The sequence below is a fragment of the Lindgomyces ingoldianus genome, assembly GCF_010093535.1.
Source record: "Lindgomyces ingoldianus strain ATCC 200398 unplaced genomic scaffold BDR25scaffold_33, whole genome shotgun sequence".
Taxonomy (NCBI): domain Eukaryota; kingdom Fungi; phylum Ascomycota; class Dothideomycetes; order Pleosporales; family Lindgomycetaceae; genus Lindgomyces; species Lindgomyces ingoldianus.
Window position 1 is genome coordinate 328,867 of NW_022985194.1, and position 24,241 is coordinate 353,107.

General features: G+C 52.0%; 8 protein-coding genes across 8 annotated transcripts; 4 read left to right on the top strand and 4 right to left on the bottom strand.

Moving 5' to 3' along the window:
* Window positions 1-937: 937 nt before the first annotated feature.
* Window positions 938-3,151, top strand: BDR25DRAFT_345462 (phenylalanine ammonia-lyase; the record flags this gene model as incomplete). The annotated part of the gene is made up of 2 exons (XM_033694055.1): window positions 938-1,196; window positions 1,248-3,151. The coding sequence occupies 2 exons, from the start codon at window positions 938-940 to the stop codon at window positions 3,149-3,151; spliced, it is 2,163 nt and encodes a 720-aa protein (XP_033543390.1).
* On the bottom strand, window positions 3,119-5,504 carry BDR25DRAFT_293481 (uncharacterized protein). Its single transcript, XM_033688722.1, has 3 exons — window positions 4,757-5,504; window positions 3,742-4,411; window positions 3,119-3,580 (listed from the first exon to the last, which is right to left on the bottom strand). Exons 1-3 carry the CDS (start codon window positions 5,342-5,344, stop codon window positions 3,381-3,383), a joined length of 1,458 nt encoding a protein of 485 aa, XP_033543391.1. The 5' UTR covers window positions 5,345-5,504; the 3' UTR covers window positions 3,119-3,380.
* A 728-nt stretch (window positions 5,505-6,232) lies between these two features.
* Window positions 6,233-8,714, bottom strand: BDR25DRAFT_76195 (Di-copper centre-containing protein). Its single transcript, XM_033699001.1, has 4 exons — window positions 8,253-8,714; window positions 8,074-8,201; window positions 7,441-8,021; window positions 6,233-7,392 (listed from the first exon to the last, which is right to left on the bottom strand). Exons 1-4 carry the CDS (start codon window positions 8,581-8,583, stop codon window positions 6,393-6,395), a joined length of 2,040 nt encoding a protein of 679 aa, XP_033543392.1. The 5' UTR covers window positions 8,584-8,714; the 3' UTR covers window positions 6,233-6,392.
* Window positions 8,715-12,077: 3,363 nt separating this feature from the next.
* BDR25DRAFT_306074 (uncharacterized protein) lies at window positions 12,078-13,298 on the top strand. The gene has a single exon (XM_033690544.1). It carries the CDS (start codon window positions 12,134-12,136, stop codon window positions 13,208-13,210), a length of 1,077 nt encoding a protein of 358 aa, XP_033543393.1. The 5' UTR covers window positions 12,078-12,133; the 3' UTR covers window positions 13,211-13,298.
* Window positions 13,299-14,148: 850 nt separating this feature from the next.
* BDR25DRAFT_236706 (Pkinase-domain-containing protein) lies at window positions 14,149-19,642 on the bottom strand (the record flags this gene model as incomplete). The annotated part of the gene is made up of 2 exons (XM_033685559.1): window positions 14,149-14,266; window positions 14,325-19,642. The coding sequence occupies 2 exons, from the start codon at window positions 19,640-19,642 to the stop codon at window positions 14,149-14,151; spliced, it is 5,436 nt and encodes a 1,811-aa protein (XP_033543394.1).
* A 1,063-nt stretch (window positions 19,643-20,705) lies between these two features.
* On the bottom strand, window positions 20,706-21,303 carry BDR25DRAFT_306076 (uncharacterized protein). Its single transcript, XM_033690545.1, has one exon. It carries the CDS (start codon window positions 20,930-20,932, stop codon window positions 20,756-20,758), a length of 177 nt encoding a protein of 58 aa, XP_033543395.1. The 5' UTR covers window positions 20,933-21,303; the 3' UTR covers window positions 20,706-20,755.
* BDR25DRAFT_359449 (uncharacterized protein) lies at window positions 20,976-21,260 on the top strand (the record flags this gene model as incomplete). The annotated part of the gene is made up of 2 exons (XM_033696079.1): window positions 20,976-21,120; window positions 21,151-21,260. 2 exons carry the CDS (start codon window positions 20,976-20,978, stop codon window positions 21,258-21,260), a joined length of 255 nt encoding a protein of 84 aa, XP_033543396.1.
* Window positions 21,250-23,426, top strand: BDR25DRAFT_306077 (pyruvate decarboxylase). The gene is made up of 3 exons (XM_033690546.1): window positions 21,250-21,350; window positions 21,408-21,543; window positions 21,799-23,426. The coding sequence occupies exons 1-3, from the start codon at window positions 21,297-21,299 to the stop codon at window positions 23,337-23,339; spliced, it is 1,731 nt and encodes a 576-aa protein (XP_033543397.1). The 5' UTR covers window positions 21,250-21,296; the 3' UTR covers window positions 23,340-23,426.
* The last annotated feature ends 815 nt before the right edge of the window (window positions 23,427-24,241 follow it).

Sequence of the window (24,241 nt, forward strand, 5' to 3'; positions counted from 1 at the left end):
TTTCTGAAGCCGAAGTGAATGTCTTGGCAAGGAGACCAAGCCGCAGCTTTGACTTCACATCTACCTTCCTTCAACACCCACGGCTCTCTTGCTCTAGCCGTCAATAAAGAGTTGGGCAGGAGGACACTTATAGTCTCACGCTAGGTGCGGTAGTCTAGCGCAGGTAGGTGCAACTGTGGCATGAAAGCGACAACCTTACCCCTTATTAACCAATCTTTCTCCATTACATGTTCATTTTCCACGCCCCCTATTCATTACTCCTGTCCTATTTTCTCTCTGTTACGTGCATTGCCCTCATGATGGGTTACGTTGCAGATTACTTTCAAGTTCAAGAACTCTCGGCACCGGTATACCTCCTACCACCTACCTTCGAACAGGACAGGGTAATCCAGGACCGGAACTTGGATCCTGTTCGAGCACCCCCTAAATCTAGCAAGAGGTTGGACAGATAGATTATATCCTAATGGTGTTCCACATTAGGTGAGAAGGCGCAGTAGTAGCCGCACAAGTACCTTGCAGACACGCGTCATCCACGCAATATATGTGTCGTCGCACTATCCTCTCATCGTCGCAAAAACATCAAACCACTAGGATGCAAAGCGACACATGGATCGCCCATGAGCATTGTTTTCATACGGACGGTGGTAGGCTAGGCCAGTTGCTCTTTCCTACTCTCATCTCGGCCGCACACGTAGAGTTTGCGTTGCGCAAATTCAAATGTCGCTTCGGGTGCCTATCTCAATGCCCGACTGCTAGCGTTCCACGAAGCTACTACATATCTCAGCATTACAGGATCAATGTTGAGATTCAGCATTTTACGATTCTCACCGCCTTTCCTGCATGATCGGACCGAAAAAACTTTAGCGAAGTCTCCCGAATACCTCTACCTCCTGTCCACCACACCAAGCCGCATATTTTATTCCACATTCAGACCACAATGCCTGGAAAAGAAACCAAACCCAATAGGCTTCCACATTCTTCCCTCGTCTGCGCGGGATGGAGGAGGCTTTTAGACCATCGTCTACTTCCCGCGCCCCTCGTCGTTGATGGTGAAGCTCTAGGCCTGGTAGACGTCACGGCAGTCGCTAGATATGGCATCGAAGGAGCTCTGACGAGCGACGAGACGGTGCTGAAGCGGATCGAGAAGAGTGTTGATCTCTTGGATGAACAATTGAATCAAGGCGAAACGGTCTATGGTATGTTCCATAGTGCAATCGGTTGGCCTTCAAGCTAATGCAATTCTCCAGGTGTCAACACAGGATACGGCGGGAGTGCAGATGTGCGCTGCAGTGCCTATGATATGCGCACACTTCAGCGCGCTCTTCTGCAACATCTCCATTGTGGCGTACTCCCAGCACCGGTCGGCAGCGGCGAACCTTTTTCTATGTCTCTTAAAGAAGAATGGGTCCGAGCAGCAATTCTCATTCGCGCCAATTCCCTAGCCAGAGGCCATTCGGCGGTTCGACCTCAAATAGTCCGCTCCCTGCTAGCCCTACTGAAACATAATATTACCCCCCTTATCCCGCTCCGGGGCAGTATATCAGCATCTGGAGACCTCTCTCCTCTCTCCTACATCGCAGGGGCCCTTGAAGGAAACCCAGGCATCTACTGCTGGGTTGGGCCTCCCCATTCTCGGTACCTGGTTCCTGCTACCGAAGCTCTCGCATCAATAAACTTGCTACCAACCGTCTTCGGCCCAAAAGAAGGCCTTGGCCTTGTAAACGGAACAGCTGTTTCTTGTGCAGTTGCAACCTTGACCCTTCACTCAATCCATAACCTCCTCTCCTTAAGCCAACTTCTGGCTGCAATGAACGTAGAGGCTAAGCTCGGTACTTCGACCTCCTTCGCCCCTTTCATCTCTGCCATTCGTCCACATCCAGGCCAAGCAGAAGTAGCAAGCACCATACTATCAGCTCTAGCAGGCTCGAAGCTCGCCGAGCCGCTTTTCGAGCAACATCCCACATCTACACATGGCCTATTCCAGGACCGCTATTCACTCCGCACTGTCCCGCAATGGCTAGGCCCCTTTATCGAAGACTTGCTCCTCGCCCACCAACAGCTCTCCATCGAACTGAACAGCACAACAGACAACCCGCTCCTAGACCCCGAACCCGGCAATATCTACCACGGCGGGAACTTCCAAGCCGTATCCGTAACCTCCGCCATGGAAAAATCGCGTCTCGCTGCACAGGCTATTGGTCGGATGCTCTTCGCACAATTCACTGAGTTGCTAAATCCAGCCACAAACCGCGGCTTACCGCCTTCTCTATGTGCGGACGACCCAAGCACTAGTTTCACGATGAAGGGACTTGATGTGGCAATGGCAAGCTATATGTCTGAACTCTCATTTCTGGGAAATCCCGTGCATAACCACGTCGTTAGCGCGGAGATGGGCAACCAAGCACTGAACTCTCTCGCTCTGATAAGCGCACGATATACTGACACAGCTGTGGACATCCTCTCGCTAATGTGTGCGACGAGTTTATATGCAATCTGCCAAGCGCTTGATTTACGGGCCATGGCGAAGATATTTCAAGATAAGTTGGTAGCGGAATTAAGGCCGGCGGTTATTTCACCAGTCTTCAAGACCTTAGATGCCAAATCATGTTACAGGGTGACGAGGATTGTGTGTTTATATATCGCTAACGAGATGCCCAAAACTACTACCATGGACACCAAACCCCGCTTTGAGAAGATCATGGATGGGGTATATGGGGAGTTAGTTGGAGACTTCGCTGCTCTGAAAAAAGATGAGGGCACAGATGTCGATTTGCAAACATTGGTGGAATTCAGCACGAACGCGGCTGCTTTTGCGACTACACTTTTCAACTCAGTTCGCGAAGAGTACTTTGTGAATGGGGACGCAACGCCACTGCTTGGACGTGCTTCAAAGCAGCTGTATACGTTCGTGAGGAAAGATTTGAGAGTCCCAATGCATAGGGGTGTTGCCGACCATCCTGTCTCTGCTCCTTCCGTACCGGGTATCCCAATTGTCAACGGGGAGGGAGGGGGCGATGAGTGGCGGAAGAAGACGGTCGGACATTGGGTCAGCGTCATCCATGAGGCGATCAAGGGCGGGAAGATTATGGATGTTGTGGTTGGGATTTTAGAGGAGGGAGCGAGGACACAAGAGGGGCTGGCAGGAGCCTAAGTCTGTATCTCGTCGGGTGGACGTGGATATCTGCTGTTCGGACAGGGCATTACACGTATGTCTCAGACAATCTGTACTTGCTCGAGTCTAGACTAGCATCTAGAATCCAATCCACCTCTTCCTATCTCATCTCCTCTACCTCACCTCTACATCTTCCTTCTTCTTTCCCCTCCCTAGACCCAATATCTACTGCAATTTCCCTTCCCAGTTCTTGTACATACGTCGCAGATCATATCTTAAAATCAAACCCCCGATCCTTCAACTGCGCCTCAAACAAACTCGGCGGGTCCACGAACTTGCCATACGACAAAAATGTCCCATTATTCACCTGTTTTGAATCTTTGGGTCCCACACAACCTATACAATAATTCTGACCTAGCGGCGGGTTTTGAATTGTATACGCTGATGCATTTGTGTTGTATGATACAGCTATAGTAGGGTGTATGTTAGTCGTGAAATCGAGGAAGCCGGTGGGGAAGAGGGAGGGAGAAGTGTGGAGGGAGAAAGCGATCAGGGAAGCTAGGGAGGAGAAAGAGGAAGGGAGAATGGGAACGCAGAACATGAATCAGGGAGCGAGGGTGTACACATACCATTATTAACGGTCCAGCCATGCCCACTCCCCGCAGCTCCCCTATTCCTCAATAATACCGCCGCCACCTTACTCCCTTCATTCAAAAACCCATGCGCCCACCGCTGATGCGGTTCCACGCTTTCTACTGCTTGCTGGGCCTCATACCCTATACACGCATTCGGTCCTGGCGTGAGACTCTGTGTCGCAACACCGAAACTCTTCGCATCTTTCGCGCCTAGAGTTTTGCAATTGTGGATGAGCGTTTGGGTTCCGTCGATCGCGATGTCGAGAGCATAGCCGGCGGAGTTGTCGGTGGCGCCGTTGCGGTTCATGGTTATGTTTGTGATGGTGATGCGCGCGCTATACTGCCCTGTAGTAATATGATTATTAAAGCCTGTGAGATCGAGATTCCGGACCCAGGAGTCAGATGTCCATGACGAAACCCGCACAGCAGAGGCTGAACAGGTGGTGTTTCCGAGCGCGATGCCAGAGCAGCTGGGAGAGACGCGCATGCTGAGATTTTCGATACCAATTTCGGAGGGCTGAGTGGGAGGGACGTACGGGGTTAGTTGGATGGGCGTCATGATACTGTTTGTAGCGTTTAGGGAATCAGTGAGGGGGATGGTGAAGGAGATGGCTTTGCCGGATATGCTGGCTATGAGGCGGGGTTGGGGTACGAGGGTGCCAGGCTGGTGGTAATGGTTAGTTGAGATTGCATTAAATGGGGTTGGGATTGAGAGGACCGGGCCGGTAGATCGGATGTGTTGCAATTTAAGAGATATTACTGTTAGTAGTAATGAAAATGAAGAGTATTGAGCGGGCTCATATGGGTGTAAAATTGCGATGTTTCATCTTCCCGTCCCCACGACGCGCCAGGGTTGTTTTTGGGCGACCATACCGGGTTTATGGAAAAGCCAAGATTGACCTCAGTACAAATGAGGGGTTGTGAGAGCAGACGGTTTTCATTGATACCATGTTATATCATCTTCCATGATATGCGGAGGAGGAGGTGAAAAAAAAGAATGATGGCTTACCGGTAACCATTTGGTATGAGGCGTCATACCCATTTCATCAATCCACATCTGCGTAACACCCCTCTCGATAAAAACCTCCTGTCCAACCTTAAACCTGCTTGCATCACTAACATGCACGGTGCTAGTGCCCGCAGGAACATAGGTATCCGTAATCTTCACACTATCCCCTCTCTTCGCGCCATTGGTTTGCTTCCCTAACGTAACAACATTGTCCTCTAGATTCTTCACTGTCAAAACCGTCTTCCCGATACCCGCCCCTCGTAACGTCGTTTGGCTATGTATTAGTAATCCAGAAGACAATGCATAGGTGCCGGCCTTCAGCTCTACGACCCCACCACCGGAATCCTTCACGCTGTCGAGCGCGGCTTGGATAACAGGGGCTTGATCTCCAGACCCAGGACTCAAAGTTTTATTTGCGGGCGTGGTGAGCGCCGGAAGGGGAATTTCAGATTGGTGATATCCGGCGAAACTGAAATTGGGGAGCTTGTCGCCAGCGGGAGTTTTGAGGTTTTTGTAATCGATTGTTTCGGCGAAGATGAGCGTGGATAAGGATAGGGTGAAGAAGAGGAGGACTATGGGTGGGAACATGTTGATGAAAAAGGGTTGGTAAATGAAATGACTGGATTTAAACAATGATTGACGGGAGGGGGCGGAAGGGAAATCGAATAGACAAGAAGAATGAAATGAAGTTGATGAGACAGAAACAGGGCTCCAAAGACTATTATATAATTCAAAGCCCAGTCCCTGGACCCCAACCCCGGAGAGTCCTGTAAATCATATGGTGCAGAGGCCAGGAAGTTCATATCCATCCTAGTCAGTCTTGAAGTCTCCGTAGCCCCCCATTAGTAATGATATGGTCATTGAACCATTGTAAGTATAAGACATGCCGTTTTCAGTATATTCGCTCTCTTGGGCTTTGCGCAATAACGCTCTTTCCGTAAGAAAGATAATTCTTCCCATCATCAAAGAGCTAGAAGAATCGGAGAAGAGTGTTGACGCTGAAGTCGAAATTGAAGTTCAATTTAGCGTGGGCTAAAACCCCGGTAGCGAATCAATATCCCGTGCACTGTTTCAGGAATCACTGTGCGAGGTGCACTCCACCAGAATTCTATTTTCGACGTTGCAACCCTGAGCATAGTTTGGGGCTGAAAGTGTGGTTGCGCAGAAACAATAGAACAGAACCATGTGGTTCCCCAGTAGTTCAAGGCTATTGTTGCGCAGTGTACCGTGGGCGACTGAGACATCTGTGTTGTCTGTCGTGCAGGAACCATACATACGTGCGACTAGACACGAGCGCCAATTACCGGGGCATCTAGAACCACCAGGAACCACAGAAATGGAAAAAGTACGACTAGACACAAATCACGAGTGTATAAAAAAGGTATCAACGCCACTTTAATGCCCCAATAGCCAAGCCATGGTAAGAATCCATAGTTCCTGTATAAACAAAGTGTGAAAACCCTCCCGAAACCAGACCAGACAAAATATCAGGGTTCGTTTCTATTAAAAGAGATCAGGGGCCCAAGCTAGATGGCATGTACACTTTACTCTCATTCACACACATCGCCTCCTACTTCTTCACTCTACCCTTCAAGCTGGATTTCTCGAAATGTTGCAAAATGTGACGGAATTTCACCTACTCGGAATACAAGTAGTTGCCTGCCGGATCCACATACTCAACCTTCTGATGACTGACGCAGTATCCTGGCTCATCAGCAGGGTGGGTTGGGAAGACCATGGTGCCAGTTGGGTAAGGAGGCGAGGTCTCCGCTGGGGAAGGAGTGTAGGTGTACGGCTTGCCAGCAGGCTTGTCATACGTGACCTTGGGAAGCACAATGTAATCGCCTAGCGATGGGAGCTCGCTGGGACCCTTGGCTGGGGTGATGGGGCAGGTCTTGACGTAGACGTGGAGGCCAGGGACGTTCTCTGCCGGAATCTCAGCGCCTCCGGGGCCAATAACTTTGTAGTGCAGGTTTTTCTTGAGGTAGGCCTCGACGTCATCGGGACCGAGAGACTTCAGCTCGCCGTATGCCTGCTTGCCTTGGAGCGCAGTGGTCAGTGGGAGGCAGCCCTCGGTCATGACGGGATAGGAACCATTGCCGCCATCGCCCTTGCTTCCACCCATTACGCTGTATGCACCAACATAGTCGGGCGACTCAGTGTTCAAGGTGGAGTTTGTATATGGAGCAGTCGAGTTGGAAGTCGAATTGCCGTTTCCGAGCCAGCAGTGGACTGAATAAGAGCCATCCATAATAAACTTGCTAGCAATAATGGAGAGCACAGTGTTGTAGTCACCATCACGGAATGGACGACCTTCGTACTGTCCGCTAGCGGCTCGTTTCTTGTTGTTGGTGGGGGCTCCAGGACCGTAGAGGTTGTTGACGGCGCTCTTCACTGAGGATTCAGTAGGCGATCCAGCAGTCTCGGGATAGTAGTAGCCAAGAACGCGGGTGTTCTTAACATCGTTGCTGGTGAAGTAGTCGCCATTGGTGTTCTTAGTGAAGGGCTTCAGGGGCGTATTCGAGTTCTTGGCCTCTCCCGCGTTCCATTGGGCCATGGGGCGGTTGATATTTCCGTTGCTGACGTAGGTGTTGGGGGACACGACCTGGTACATGGCAAGCAAGCGGTCAATGTTGCTACAACGTGTTAATGCTTAGCAATTAAGACATATAATTCGTACTTACAAGTGGTGGAGCCAGAAAGCAGGGTCGAACGAAGAGTAATCAAGATAGTACATATGGCCACCAGTTTCACCACCAACTGTAACGTGAACCGCATCGTGGACGGACTCGAAGCTGTCGGGGTTGTTGCCGTTCTGGGAAGTGCGGACACCAATGGAAGACGTGCTGAGATCGCCCCATGATCCACCGCTCATGAAAAGGCCATAGACACGGTCCCGGAGGGAGAGACGGAGGCTAGCCATGCGGGAAGCGACCTCGTTGTTGTTGCTGCGCGTGGGGTTGGACACTGGACGACGAAGCGTGGAGGGGAAGTTGTCCCATGGACCTCCGCCCAAATCTCCCGGGAGAGAGCTACCCCAAGAGTACGAGTAGAGAGGATTGGCGATAGAAACAGTACCAGAGGGCTTAGTGACGGTAACAGTCTTGTCACGCATCAGGGTAGGGGTGCTCATTTCGCCCGACGGGGGAGCCTTGGCCCAGTCCCAGTACGGCATACGAAGGGTAGAGGCGGCGTTTTTCCAGCGGGTTTGTTCGCCAGATGGGAACGTAGCGATAACTTCCTGAACGCATTGGTACCAGGCTTGCTGCGCGGCTATCAGTTTCTCGAATCTACCTTGAATATCCATTCCTTCATACCTCGAAGATAGCAAGATACGGCCTGTGCCATGAACCGAACAGAGTCTGACCGTGGGGACAGAAACCAGCAGTGTTTACCAACGGAGTGGGGAAGTTGTTCCATGTAACGTAAGGACGTCCGTGAACACCTTGAAACCATTAGCCTGCGATAATTGCGACAATCAACCGAGGTCACACACCCGCAATCTGGTAGTATGACAATCTGTCGCCCTTGTCCTTGGCGTAGAACCTCTCCAAGCCGAGAAGATACAGATTCCACTGGTCTGCGTTCTTCTTCAGGTCGCGAATCTCCAGACGCGGGGAGATAGTGCCTGTAACACCAGTAATAGCAATATTATTAGCGCGCTCAGCCAGTAACTTCTTCGTTTCGTCGAGATGAGCCTCCATGGCCTGGGGGGAGCGGTGGACATGGTGGTGAGCGGCATGCTGTACGGCAACAGCAGCGTGGAAGAAGAGGAAGACGGCGAAGAGGGTGGTAAGAACACCTCTTGGTTTGCTGTAGCCGGCCATGGCTGTCAATGGCGTGTTGGGAAAGGTATTCTGTGAACGACTGGATGGGCCAAAGCCAAAAGATTGAGACTTTGAAAACCCTTTAAAAAAAAAAAGAAAGACGAGTCAATTACAAGCGAAGCAATATTAAAAGAGTGTAACGACTTCGGAAGGGTCCTCCGTCTTTGAAAAAGACAATTGAGGTCTGCAAAAGAAACCCCGACGTCAAGGTGGTGGAGAATTGGGAGGGTGGGCAATTGTTGGGCAGGGGCAGCTGGACAGGGTCATATACCAGCAGTTATTTCTGGCGAACCCAAATATGATTGGACTGACTCCACGGGGAGCCCTTTTGGACAACGGACGGTGGAGCTTGCGCAGATGTGCGTCCTCTGGCAATAACCGCGGCTGTAATTGGATGGAGTCAGCCATGGGCGGTGGAGGGCGTGCCCCTGTTGATCCGAAACAAGCAAACACCATCGACCTGCAAGCCACCGTACCCCTGAGTTAAGCCTGATGGTGAACCCTCTGGTGGCTTCTTCTGCTAGTTTGGGGCCTAGCAGACGCCGTGGCAGACCAAGCTGGCTTCCAACCCAGCGCCTGGAGAGGCTTCGCGCCAGAAACGCTCCACCGCTGTAGTGTGCATATGAACGCGTACACCAGTCTGACGCACTGCTTAGCAAATTAATTCAACTGGAGACGAGACAGGAGTATTGCGAAGTACATATGTTAAGGGCAAAAAGACCGAGGCGGAGAACGGGCATGGGTAGCATGGGACACTTCGCAGGTCGCGAATTTTTAGATCGCCGCTGGATTCCGCCAACATGCATCCTGTGACAAACGGCTTTGGTGGCCCGAAAGCAACCCGCTGGCTTCGCTGGTTTTCGCTGGGTGAGGGCGGACTCCTCCGCCCGTCAGCTTCGGAAACTTTTAATTACAGGAAGGCTGAGCAGCAGAGAACGAAGCGAGCAGCGGGAGGAAAGAACGCGAGATACGACCATCCATTTCGTCATCGTTGAACAGCTTCTGAATGCTGCAGCTTAGCGCATATCCACCTTTATCTGAAAGCTCACAACACCTTCGTCGTTGGGATGCTTTCAGCGTGGAGCGTTCGATTACGAGTGCTGTATCACCAATCTGTCCTCCTGCATCCACCGCTCCCAGCCAGGGACCATGAACATCCTAATTCCGCCCGTCCTCCGCATGTTTCATCGCTTGGAGTAGCATTCGGGACCCGGCGCGCTTTTTCAGCGTTGTTGTCCGTGTCCGCCCTGACAAGACGCCTTAATCGTTCGTAGCATCTTTTCCTGCTCCTATTGAATATAGAAAATGTTGTTTTCAGTGGGTTTTGAGGGACTTCATGTGGAAACTCGGGCAAGAGAGCTTTTCCCGCGGGAAAAAATGGATGTTGTAGCTTCTCAGTTCCCTGACCTCCGACTCGCGGTTCACAGCCACACTTGTACACACTCTGTCCTACCAGAAATGTCAGCCTCCGTCAAATATTATCTCACGTGTGAAAGTAGGGCATCCATTCCTCGAATCTCCGCCGTGTACCTCCACAATGAATCACCACCTGCCCGTACCTACGTACCTACGCCGAGTCCAAAGTCCTCTCTCTCACCTGATATTTACATGCGCCTTTGAATTCTCCCCTTTTCATCGCTCTTGCGCCTGCTCGTATTTGCCGCGTCCCTTGTAGGCTATGTTTAAAAACGGCACGAATTTACTGAATACGGGTAATGGCGAGAGGAAACTGCTTTGTACTTCGGTATCAGCTCTCCATTGTCCATTCCACCGCATAAACGGTTTCATGCTTCCTTTACTCCCCAAATGTGTTTGTGACTCGAACTATTAATCCGAGCAACGCCTTGTGAACGTCCTAATTGTGAATATTTTTATACTTGGAACGACAGTTTATTTGTAAGGGATTGTGAACGCTCTCAACACAGACTTACCATTTAAGCGATTCTGCGGCGGCTGTGAACGCAGCAACCAGACGAAATCCCAAGCTTTAACCGCCCACCAGCCTCTCTTAGCTATCCAACAAAGTCCATTCCTACATCCTCGACTCCAAACTGCCCCCAAATTATCACCACGTGGCACAACCTGGGAAGCAACCTTGGAAGAACAATACCCAGTAATCCACCTTTTTCCACTTCTTCCGGCAACTTCCAAAGCCTCTGTTATTCAGCTGTTACGTTTCACCAAACCCCTGCAAGCCATTGTCTTGTCAGACCGGTGACATTTCCACCCGCCCTGCGCCACATGTGTTAGGGAGCGACATTGAAGACGCTGAGCGTGCGCCACGGCGGAGGCGCGTGCTCGGTTGTTATTGTTTCTTTTACACTCATGTGGGTAGTACTTCGAGTCACTTGTAATGCAATATTCGATGTGGTGATAGTATTCGTTCGATCCATGGTTCTAACTAAGACCCATCACACCAAGCCGCCATCTACATTACGCAAAATATCATCATCGCTTTACATTTTGCCCCAACGCGATGACTGGAATCTAAAAGCACTGAAAAGCCAATTTCCTAAGTATACACTAATTTCATCTCCAAAACTATTTCCCTTTGTGAACAAAAACACTGGTTTATTTTTTCAATATGTATTTCTCTCTTCATTCTCATCAAATGTAAATATCCGACTTTTGGTCCCGTGATTCCCATCCTGCCAACACACCGACCACTAGACTTCGATATCTAGGTCTCTTCACTTCTGAACGATGTGCTCATTATTATCTAAACATTCTCGTCACTCATCATATCCGCAAATGCAACCTCCATTCTATGGTCCCCACCCTGTCAACCGCCACGATGACCAAAAATTCCATAACATTACCTAGGTAGGAGATGCGGCCAACTTGCAACCTTGGAACTCATACCCACCCATCCACAAAGATTTTGAGTATTGGGGTAAGTGGAAATATTTATCTGTCCTCTTCGCATCCGCACATTTTCCATTTCTCTTTCCTATAAATTTTACCGTTCATCGCTTTTCACCACTTCCGCATCCACACGACATCGACCACAGCACATCTATCAAACCTATCAGAACCACACCAAAAGAAGTAAACCCACACCAAAATCATCGAAGACACTACGGCCATCAAAGCTACCACAACTATCAAAGCCATCCGTCACAAGCACCACCCCCATCCTACCTCATTCCATCAACCCAGAATGACACGCTCCCACCCGCAAACCCCCAACCCAGCGCGCCGCCCTCCACTTTCCCCTCCCCCTCCACCAACATCCCCAAACCCCCTCATCAACATCTCAGACTACTCCTACATCTCCTCCCCGACCCCAGCGCCACTAGCAACGCCCAACATCTCGCCACTCCTGTTACCAGAGAGTTCGATATATCTTGCGCCTCCGCCTCCATCTGCGAGTCTAAAATTCAGGACCCAGGGCGGTGTCGCTACACCGAACATCTCGCCGCTGGTATTACCAGACAATCAAGTGTTTCTTGCGCCGCCGCCACCTGCTGCTGTGTATAGGGGGTGGTATGAGGGATATCAAGGAAGGCGGGTTGGGCCACCAGCGAGCAACGTCCAGCACATCGAGGACATGTCCCTCATCCACCCAGCTGAATTTCCCTCCGCAAGGCCAGGACCATCGAGTAATGTCCAACACATCGAGGACATTGGGAGGCCATCTCCACCCACACAGCCACCGCCATTTCGAGCGCCTACCTCCCCTGGACCCAGCGTCGAATACATCGAAGATATCGCCGCTGTTCCGGGCCCATCAGCGCCTCCATCCCTATCTCCACCTGCATCACACCCCTCATTCTCCCGCGTCCAGCACATTGAGGATGTCGATCAAGAAAACACTCACAGGCTCCTTGCTGCCCATCCCGAAAGGCAAGCCTCCTTCCTGCAGCTTGCCGGGTCTTCAGAGCAGGGAAATCAGATCGAGGGCTCCGCTGAAAATGCCGATTCAGTTGCTGAGGCTATTGCTGTAATCGAGTATTCCAGGGCAGTAGCAAGGGTGACGGAGGAGGCTATGATGAAATTGCTGAGAGCGTATGAGCAGGAAGGAGAGGAAGGAGGAGGAGAGGAAGAGGAAGAGGAAGAGGAAGAGGAAGAGGAAGAGAAGGAGGAGGATGATGATGATGAGGAGGGTGATGAAGGTGAAGAAGGTGGAGGAGGAGGAGAAGAAGAAAAAGAAGAAGAAGAAGAAGAAAAAGAAGGAGGGGAAGAAGAAGGAGAAGGAGAAGGAGAAGGAGAAGGAGAAGGAGAAGGAGAAGAAAAAGAAGAAGGAGAAGAAGAAGGAGAAGGAGAAGAAGAAGAAGAAGGAGAAGAAGAAGACGAAGACGAAGATTGGGAAGATTGGGATGAAGACCAAGATGAAGACCCACACGCTAATACACACCCTTCCTCACACCCCTCCCTATCCTTATCACCTCCACAGCCCTCAACTCCGTCCCTCACCACCCTCCAGCACCTCCTCCTTACCCGTGACACTGAGATCGCACACCTTCAAGACCGAATAACGCGCCAACAACTTCTCAACCAAGCGCTGACAAAATCACTACAAGAGAGGAGTCGCGATGTCGTTTTCCTTGTGTTACTCGGTATGTTTTGGGCGGCATTTTGGGCATTGGTGCCGAGGGGGTGGCTAAATTTACCGCAGGGATGGTAGGAAAGTAGGGAGGTATATGGTGTATTTAGTTCGTAGGGGGTGTATTCAGAATGGAACTGAGGTGTTGCGATTCTTGCTAGTATTCTTGGGGTGGTTTTTGGGACGAGGAGTCCTGTGTTGGTGTCTTCTATGTTCAGGTTGTCATGTGTCGGCTGCCATGTTACACGCTGCTTAAGGTTTAGTACCTAGGCGGAACGGACTGCATACAAAAGCACGGCATGTATGCATGTATGTCATGCATGCTGAGTCATATTCGGTTAGTTGTTCACTACGCATGGAAAAATGAGAAAGATGTAGAGGATGCAGTCCACACGCTGAGAATTTCATCATGGTATCATCTTAAGTTAAACATTGCACTACACTACACTGCACCCAAGTAGTATGTGCGTGCATGTGCTACCTACATCTACCACCCTTCCAACATATGGACACGTATACCACCCAAAGCATGATGCATGAAGTTCATCACCATCAGCAGCATCCCCGGCACTCCCTTACCACTTCTATTGTAGCTCCACGTCATCATCCTATCCATCCAACCCCACAAAACCCATCACCTAATCCCCCAACCTAGCCAGCCAAGTCAAAAGTGTATAACAGAAAAAACCTCACCTATCTATCTGAGCTCAAGACCTACAAAGTCTCATCTCCATGCACCCACCGACCCACCCATCCACAACGCCTCGCTGAAAACAAGAGTTCAAACAAGAGTTTGATAAAGTCATGCCGTGAGCAGATAGCCTTACAAATGCAGGCAGTTCGAAATTTATGAGATGAGGAATCAATCAAAAAGACAGCCAGAGCGGGTATCTGTATTTCTCGCAAGCCTAACGCGGGGAAGATGAAGGGTTGTCGCTGGAAGAAGGAAAAGGAATTATGATATGGACCAAAAATGAATTTGTGTTTGTGTGTGGCCAGTCGTGCGTTCGAGTCGATCACTAGAAGGCGCCGCGAATCTTTGAATGCAACTCCGTATCTAGGAAATTGTAATGCGGATCAGAGAAGCAGAAAGGCGATCGCAAGAGTGTTTCAGCCGTGGGACGCTCAGCTGGGTCACTAAACGAACGTATTAGCAAACCTTTGTAACAGGCACAGGAGACGGGAATGTACTCACATCGTGAAGCAGTCATACATAAAACTCAAACCCTCAACTCCAATGACCCTCGATACATCTTCTGGAATAGGCGGTGCCTGGTTCAAGCTGCCCAGCTTGTAAATCGCACCAATGGCTTCTTCCTTCGACCACGGCCGCCTTCCCGCAAACATCTCAAGTACCACACAGCCGAGGGACCAGATATCAACCTTGGCGGAGTAGCCTTGGCCTTGCGATCGAATGACCTCCGGAGCCATCCAGAAGACGGAACCTTGCATCGAGTTGGTGATATCGTTGCCGTAGATGTTGTCAGTTTTCTTAGAGATACCAAAATCGGAGATCTTGCAGGTACCATCCAGATCGAGGAGGATGTTGTCAGCTTTAAGGTCGCGATGCAGAATACCTTCTCTGTGCAGATATGCAAGGCCGCAGAGCGTCTGTCGAGTCAGGGAGCTGACGACGGATTCCTCGAATTTGCCGTGTTTGCGGAGACAGGAGCCGACGGAACCACCAGAGATATATTCAAGGAAGATGGAGATGCTGAACTCTTTGCGTTCGCAGCCGAGATACTGCACAATATTGGGGTGATCCAGATGTTGCATGGTGTCAATCTCCTGGTCCAAGCTCTTGACTAGTTCCTTGATTTTGTCTTTGTCGGATCCGGCCGCCTTTGGGTTTACCTCAACTTGCTTCACAGCAATCAGCTCACCAGTGGTAATGTTCATGCCAAGATAGACGCGTCCGAAAGTGCCCTTTCCGATAAGCTGACCCTTCATCCATTTGAACGTTGGCTGACGCTGTGGTATAGGCAGGTGGTCTTGAGGGATTGTCTCTAGTTGAATCAATCTTGATCCTCGCGGAGGCTTGACTTGCTCGATCTTTGCGTGAAACATCTTCGTCGACTTTCTACGTACAATATCACCGCTGCTTCGGAGTGTGGCAACACGAGAGGGACCAGCTCCTATGCCAGGCAGCGACTTCTTGTCTAGTGGTTGGTATTGCGACTTGACCACCTCACGAATAGACTTGGTACGACCAAGACCCACTCCCGATTTGCGGATGTTGCGCTGAGCGATTGACTGCAATCCGATATCGCCTCGTTTTAGACTTGGGCCGATGGTACTCTTGTTATCTTCAAAGGAAGACATCGGCGTAATGGAGCGACTATCTTTGGAAAACTCGCCTGTCAATTCAGTCGATGCATCTGTATCGGTAAAATCTTCCTCGAGCATAGGCTGATCGAGGTTGACGTTGGGGAAGAACTCGTCGAGGTGCTCGACAAGTGCTTCCGCTGGAGGACGATTGGCCCAAAGGTCACTGACGAATGACTCGCGGCGCATGAATCTGTTGTTATCGTCGGGTGAGTCAGTCCAGGTAGCAGAGGCCGCCGATTCGGGAAGGAAGTCGCTAGGCTGCGAGTTTTTGGTCTCATCTGTGGCCGCGCTATGTTCAGCTGACCTGTCCGCGACTTTGTCTAGAGAGTTCTTAGACCTCGACGTCTTGAGTGTGAGCGATGGTCGTTGACTGCGAAGGTCACTGGGAGTAGACAAGCCATCTTTCGAAGGTGTAGGTGGACCAATCTTTGCGAGGGGCTTGGCAAACAGACCTTCGTCAGAATCGTCATCGGAATCGACAGCCTCCAGCATTGGTGACTTGGAATGGAACGATACTCTTGCCTCTTCAAAATCGATCGTGGGTCCATACACAGACACCCTCGATGGTTCTCTTGACAGACTTGATGGTGGTGGTCGCGCTGAATGAGGGCTAACATCTGGCGATTTCCCTTTCGGAATTTGCTCATCCTTGAGTTTGGAGATTGCAGGGTTCGTCGCAGTCGGCATTTTAAGTGTGAGACTCGGCCTCTCAAGGGAGAGGTCATTGGGCACATCTTCCTCATAGTCAGGAATCTTGAAGGGAACATTGCCTTTGCTCATAGTAAAAGACCCAGGGCTACGAGGTGACCCACCTGGACTACTCCTGCCGGAGCCTGATAACTGCCCAAACCCGCTTGATTGCAAGACCCTCTGAGATGGACGGATGTTCTCGGAAGAAACCTCTCGAGCAGGGTCTTTTGGTGGAGGTTTTGGTGGCGCTGCGTTCGCGGCTCCAACCAACCCACCGACCTTACCGGCTCCTATAATAGCTGCGCCAATGCTAGACAAACCCATTGGACCTTGGGGAATAGCCTTCCGCTTCGCCGGCTCCGAATCTGTCGATCGCCTCTTTGCTTCAACTTCCTCGCCGTCAGGCCACGACGTGCGATCCTTCTTGTTCTTCGTCAGTGAGTTGGCTTTAATAAGAGTACTTGAGTCGGGCGGTACTGGAGGTGGCTCTCGCAGCGGCACCAACTGCTTGCTCTTCCTATTCTCTTCGAAGTGTTTCTTATCCTCGTATGGAGACTCGCGACGATTATCAAAGTCAATGACACTAGGACTCTGGAATGAGATATCAGCCCTCGAGGATGAACCCGGATCTGGAGAGTCTTTCTTTAGCTTGTCTTGTCGCTTCCGAAGGTATTGTTCCTGCTTGCGCTGCGTCTCTCGTTTGTGCTCTGCCGCCGCTTCGAGTAGTTTCTTTCGTTCTTCTTCTGGCAAGTCGTCCCCTACATTCCACGAAGGCTCAGGTGCCCTGCCTCCGCCATTCAACCGCTCTGCGACAGCTTCAGGGGTCAGCTCATGCTTCTCAGCAAGCTTACGCAGCTTCGCAGTCTTATCAGGGACGAGTGTGGATTCACCTGATTTCACATCAGGTGAATCCAACTGGGAGTTGTCATTCAAGCGTGCATAAGTGAGCTCATCAACGGGCCTGCGAGATGATGTCGGGAAAATGACACCCAGTCCGGCAGATGGAGGCACCGACGGTGGTGTGGTGAGGTAGATCTTGAGATCCCCAAACCGGTTTCCCCATTGTGATCGAGCTTTTAGCAACTTCGAGTCGGAAAGAGCCTCGTCATGGTCGGCTTGGCCAGGGGAGGTAAGGTGCAATTCGATTCCAGGTACAAATGGAACTCCAAGTCCGACGCAAATTGCTTCTCGCAACGCCAAAGCAGAGTCTGCGTTAGAGACGTCGACCAAGCGGTAATTCCAACCATCCGGAGTGACAAATACGAACTTCCGTTCTCCGTCCCTCGTCGACGCCCTTCCACGACCCGTTGTTCGGCTTTCTGTATCAGTTTGAGCAGAGCGCCGTGAAGGGGGGCGGTCATTTAGCGATGTCTCACTTGAGTTCATGCCAGGTTTACCAAAGAATGACCCCGCCGGTTGATGTCGATGACTTGCTGGACTCGTAGGAGAGTCTATGCTGGATTCATCGGGCGACGGATGGGTGTCATCCTTCTTCTTCTCTCTGCGCATGAACTTGGGTAAGAAGCCCTTATGCACCTCCTTCGCACTGGTAGGAATCTCTGCACTATCGTGCCTGGACATGCCTGTTCCAGGCCGTGAGCCATCATATCCGTTTCTTCGACTGTCGTTACGGCTTTCGGAGCGGCCATCAAACGACCTTCCAGACGGAGGCCCCGACCCTGCAATGGATCCGGCGGTGGCAAAGGTTGAAAGATTTGATTCCGAACTGTTGGCCCGGTGGTGTTGTTGGTAATACCGTGGTGCTGACGAGCTCAACCCTGCGCTGAGTTGACCATTGCTTGCGAGGCGGGCAGACTGCAGCCTAGGGCTTTGTTGCGGGCTTGCTTGCCTGATGGCTTCCCGATAATTTGTCGTGCCGAAAGACGAGGGTCCAAATTCGCCAGAGGCGCTTGGGCTGTGTTTCTTGGATGAGGATCCGAGGTCACGCAGTATTTCTTTAGAATAAGCACTTCGACCTGACGGGTCGCTATAGTCGGGGGGCGGTCCGAGCGCAGGGATCGTGAAGTTCCGCTGTGTTGATATTCGCCTAGGCGCAGTTGTCGAACCGGGTGAGTTCAGCGGCATCTGCCGCCCAGGACTATCTTCGCCACCCCCAGCGGTTGTTGGCGTTGAGAAATCCATCCTGCCACCAAGATATGGGGAATTCTCGAGAGTACCTTCTGTCCCTGCGCTGGCCAGCGTCATACCGGTATCTGAGCGTGTCGGCATTCGGGCATTGCTTGAGCTTCCGGTCTCGACGATGGCGCGAACGAGTCTGCGCAACTTCCTGCCCTCATCTCTTTCACGATTCTGGTCCCAACCAGTCCCGCTCGCCGTGCACTGCTTCGCCAATTGCGGAAAGATGACCTGGTGCATCATGGCAACATTTCCTTTCCCACCATGGCCACGACCGATTTCCAGAAATCGTGGGCCATAGAGGTCCAACGTCTTGAATGTCTCTTGCCAGTCTCGAGAAAATCCGTTATTGGCCAGCCACACCTGGACACGCTCGGGAGGCCATTGTACGCTAGCGTCATGCGGCGAAATGGGAGTCGGGCCGGTGCTTTCCGTGTGCCGGTAGATGCTGCCATGGGTTTGTGGGTTATGTAGGGTGGCCGTGGGCGGCCCGGGGGAGTCATAGGTTTGAGCCCTGTCGGTAGGGATATTGAGGTGCCCTCCACGCCCGCTTGGAGTAGGGGGAATGTTGTATCCGGTACCAGCGCCATACTGTGTATTTTCTTGGGGGGTAGGAAAACTCGTAGTTGACCCATCCGTGGTAGCCGAATACGTCTGGGTATCATCCCGGTAGTAGGCGGGTTCTGAGTACTGCCTGCTTGTGTGAAGCGGTGGAATACCGACGCCAGGACCAAACGATTCCCCGCCGGGGATGTATGTTGCGGAAGTCAGCGGTGCCTCTTGTTGTGGTGGTGGTGGGCCCGGCGGAGGAGGGATGTTTCGCTCGTAACCCTGATAGAGGCTTGGGTTATAGCCTTGCGGTTGGTACTGTCGTGGAGCTCCCCAGGCATAGCTCTGCTGCTGCGGTGGAGGCGGCAGTTGGATGGCGCCAATGTTGTTCGTCGGCCTCGGGGGAGGCGGCGGAAGGTTCATGCCATGAGAAGAGGGGGTGGCCGTTGGCTGGGGGGGTGGAGGAGGAAGATACGGATGCATGCTTGGCTTTGTCAGGTAGCTGTGCTGCCTCTGGACCAGCTTCGGGTCCGCAACGGTGTGCGCCCTCGCCCGCGGGCTCGTCGAGTAGGAGGCGCTCCCGGGCGATAGTAGCGGGTATGGAGAGCTGGTGCCGCCGGAGGGTATGAGGAGGGATGAGGGGGGCGAGGAGACGCTGGGGACGTCGTTCAAGAGCAGGTCGGTTGGGACGCCGAGGTTGGAGCGATTAGCGGAGAGGGGGGTTGGAGGACCGCGACGGCCTGATCGGTCGGAGGTATTGGATATGTTGGATATGTTCGATGAGGAGCGCTGTCGCGACCCAATTGTCATGTTCAGGTCCGTGGGGCGGGGGGGCGGGGGGGGGCTTTTGGGGAGCTCCTCAGTGGTCGGAGGACAGCGATGAGCACCACGGCATGGCGGTCCAAGCTGACCAGTCGCTTCCACCGTCGCCGTTGTCACCGCGCCTCTGGTGTGAGGAGAAGCGAGTGTTCCTGGGCTCGCAGCGCTTTGCAAGGCTGACTCTTGAGCGGGTGGACGGAGTTCAATCGAAAGGATGGGGCGGGCGGGCTGCGCGTGGACGGCGCACCCTGGCCACACGACAGCTCAAGTAGTCAAGAGGGATCGTGGGGGAAACGAGGGTTGCTAAGAATGCGTGCGGAGGAGCGCAGTCGTTTCAAGCAGCGCAGCAGCGTAAGCGGAGAAGCTCGAAAAAGCACTGCGCAGGATGGCGGGCGCTTGCACACGAGATGGTCGCAACAAAGACGGCGGAGGCGAGCAGCGGACGGATGCTGCGAGCGCCGGGGGAGGGGGGGGGGGAAGAGGTAACAGATGGAGGAGGGTAGAGATGGGCGAGGGCTGCGATGGAGCGATTGATGAGTGCCGGTGGACTGCCTCTAGGAGGAGCTGGCTGTGAGATGGGCGAGGGCAGGCGGCGTTGCGTCGGTGGACGCTTGGGCCACGCTTGGATGCTGCGCTGCAGATGCTCGGATGGATGCTGGGCCTCCACCAGCTGGGACAGCACACGAGCACAGCGCAGTCGCTCCCAGCGACGGGTACATGCGGCGGCGTGGCACCCGTCGTTCACCCCCAGATCCCAATCCTGAACATCTAACGTGATCTATCGTCTTGTCGCTCGATACCCGACCTGAACAGTCTCAGAACAACTTGCAGAAGAGCAGGGATGGGGCCAGCGCGGAGGAAAGGTGGCCGAGCAATGCGCCACAAGCCACGGCGAGCCACCCTCACCGGTGCTGTTCTCGCACAGACAAACTCACAGACGCAAACGCAGTTGCACATCCTTCGGACACTCGTGAACATCAAGTCCGGTCCTGTAGTTATAACCTGTTTCCACATATTCCATTATCGGCTGTCCGCTCCGGGCTGTCTACGCACGTCACTTCTAAAGGCCCAGCGTCCCGACCTCGCCATCGTTCGATCGATCGATTAGATAAGATATGCAATGGCGGTATCTATCACCGCCTCAAACATTCCCTTCTGGCGCCAAAGGAAGCCGTTGATGACGCAGGTACCTCCGCGCATTCGCTTGTCGAAACCAACCTTTTTCTTTCCACGTCGTCTATTGTTCAATTGTCCTGAGTCATTCCCTAATTTATCTTGCATGCCGTTTCCATCTGTGCCTCATCCTGTGCCCCATAAGTCGGTCATGCTCTCATTCGACCGTGGCCCAACACTTCCACGGCCCGGCTGGCCCTGGATTCGGCTGCAAACGCTTGCAACGTGCAACGTGCCCGCGTCTGTGTCGGCCGCGGTGTTCTGGTTCCAATTCCGACATGCAAATTCCAATATCAGTCAGGCCATGTAGGGTGATGGTGTGCAAGTGACTAACCAGCTTACTTATCACCGTCATAATTACATTCCCTGCTGCGGGCACATAAAGCCTGCCGCCTCCAACCGCGATCACCAATATATCAACCCTCTACATTCCTAATTCTCTTCTTACCTTCACTTTGCCTCCAATTGCACCATGGCTCATGACCTGAGGACCGAGGAACTCAAGAATCCAATCGATGTCGCCGAGGTGAGCTTCCTACCCTCGATTGGCGTGCGCTATGGGCTATAGCTAAGCTCCTGACAGTACCTCTTCCGACGACTGCACGAGGTCGGCGTCCGCTCAATACACGGCCTGCCCGGCGACTACAATCTCGTAGCCCTCGACTACATCCCCAAGGCCGGCCTCAATTGGGTCGGCAACTGCAACGAGCTCAATGCTGGTAAGTGAAGCTCAAGCTACCCCTCACTGCCCCTCCATCGCGACTCCCAAATGTGGAACAACATCCCCGGTATAGCTCTACAGCCTGTTATCCAATAACGTGGAACATCACACAACGGAACCTGTTTGTTCAACATCTTGCTGGAGTCGGGAAGTGCATTCAATGGAAGCCAATTTCTGGCCTGAATTACCCTCGTTATGTTCCACTTTGACTGACCAGGTATTATATAGCCCTTTACTAACAATCTACTTCCAGGCTATGCGGCAGATGGCTATGCGCGCATCAAGGGCATCTCCGCCATCGTCACTACTTTTGGCGTGGGAGAGCTCTCCGCTGTCAATGCAATTGCGGGTGCTTATTCCGAATATGTCCCTATCGTTCACATTGTTGGCTACCCGTCTACAATCGCCCAAAAGGATGGAATGCTCCTGCACCACACTCTCGGAAACGGCGACTTCAATGTCTTCTCGAGGATGTCGAGGCAGATATCCTGTGCCGTCTCGCTCCTCAATGACCCTCATGAAGCAGCAGTGCTGATCGACAATGCAATTCGGGAGTGCTGGCTAAAGTCCCGGCCCGTGTATATTTCTCTACCCACAGATATAGTCCAGAAGAAGGTCGACGGAGATAGGCTCAAGACGCCGCTGAACCTAAGCTACCCAGACAATGAACCCGAAAAGGAAGATTATGTCGTTGACGTCGTCCTCAAGTATCTCCACGCCGCCCGCAACCCCATCATTCTCGTCGACGCCTGCGCTATCCGTCATCGCGCTCTCGATGAGGTCCACGAGCTCATTGAAAAGTCCGGCATCCCCACTTTTGTCGCTCCGATGGGAAAGGGTGCCGTCAACGAGACCTTCCCCAACTACGGCGGTGTCTATGCTGGCGACGGCAGCAACAAGGGCGTCCGCGAGCGCGTTGAATCGGCTGATCTCGTCCTTAGTATTGGCGCCATCAAGTCCGACTTCAACACCGCAGGTTTCACCTACCGCATCTCACAACTCAACACCATTGATTTCCATTCCTACGGTGTCAAAGTTCGGTACTCGGAATACCCTGGCGTGCGTATGAATGGTGTGCTCAAGAAGGTCTGCCAGAAGATGGGCAAACTCAACATCGAGCACGGACCAAATCCCAACAACGAAATCCCAGAGGTCGAATTGCTTTCCCCAGAGCCCACAATCACACAAGCCTGGTTCTGGCCACGTCTTGGACAGTGGCTGAAGGAGGGTGACATTGTCATCACCGAGACTGGAACCTCGAACTTCGGTATCTGGGAGACCCGCTTCCCGGCCGATGTCAAGGCGATCTCGCAAGTCCTCTGGGGTAGCATCGGGTACGCCACCGGCTCGTGTCAAGGTGCCGCTCTCGCCGCAAAAGAAATGGGTATCAAACGCACCATTCTCTTCACCGGCGACGGCTCCTTCCAACTCACCGCACAAGAAGTCTCAACCATGATCCGCAATAGACTCAACCCCATCATCTTCGTCATCTGCAATGATGGCTACACCATCGAGCGCTACATCCACGGCTGGAAGGACTCATACAACGATATCCAGCCTTGGGACTACAAGGCTCTTCCCGCTGCGTTCGGTGCGCCCAAGGATAAGTTGCTGACGTATCGAGTGAGCTCTAAGCGTGGCGTTGAGGAGCTGTTCATGGATAGGGAATTTTCTAGCGGCGATACAGACAAGTTGCGGTTTGTTGAGTTGGTGATTCCGTGGGATGATGCGCCGGTGGCGCTGAAGAGTACGGCCGAGAGTGCGGCGAAGCGGAATGCTGAAGCGGCTACGTAGAGGATGAAAGTGACATGAATGGCAATGAGATGAGATGGAAAGCTACAATATGAGGTTGACCTTCAAGAGTAGCGGAATGAGATGGAGAATGTATGGAACTTGGGAGATTGCCTGGCCATGAGGAATGAGTTCAGGGTGCGGTAATAATTAGATCATGATTAATGCCCTTCTCTACTTCTCCTTTTTCTAGCAAAACAGTATTTTAGACAACAACCTTTATCCCACAGGAAACTTCCGTAATCCTTGTCTCCCCCTGTCTGAGATATTCACCCTTGATGCATACACGCTGCTATCCGTTAATTCATCCTCTTCTAGTCCTGAGACTCCATTGGTACACTTCAAGAATCCCTTGAGTACACACAAAATGAGGAAGTAAAAATCCACTCAAAGCCCCACCTCTCGCTTCTATCCCTCACTCCTATCCCATGCCCATACAGCCCATCCCTCTCAAAGATATGCCTGGTTGGCTATGAAACCAAGCTCTCACGCCCGCCAAACTCCCAGTGGAATCTGTCTGTTTTTACCCTACCACACACCTTAATTTCTAGATATGGTATAGGTATGCCAGTATGGATGCGGATCTTGCTTCAAATTTGAGGTTGAGTGCAGGAGGGAAAGGGGGATTTATTGCTCTTTACTGTAAGTGAAGTTTTCACGAGAACGAATCCAGAAATTTAATTGGTGGGAAGGGGTGCATAGAGTAGAGCAGAGTAATCGCTCGCTTTAGAAGGGTAGAACCCGTCTGCCGCGCCTCCTTGTAGAACTAAAGAAGATATTAATACGACCCTCATTTATGTCTTGAATTACCCCTCTATCATGTTTGACGTTCGGCTAGGTGAAAAGACGTTGTTCAATGCACTTTGCAAGGGAATAGAACCTTGGAAATTAAGATTACTATAACG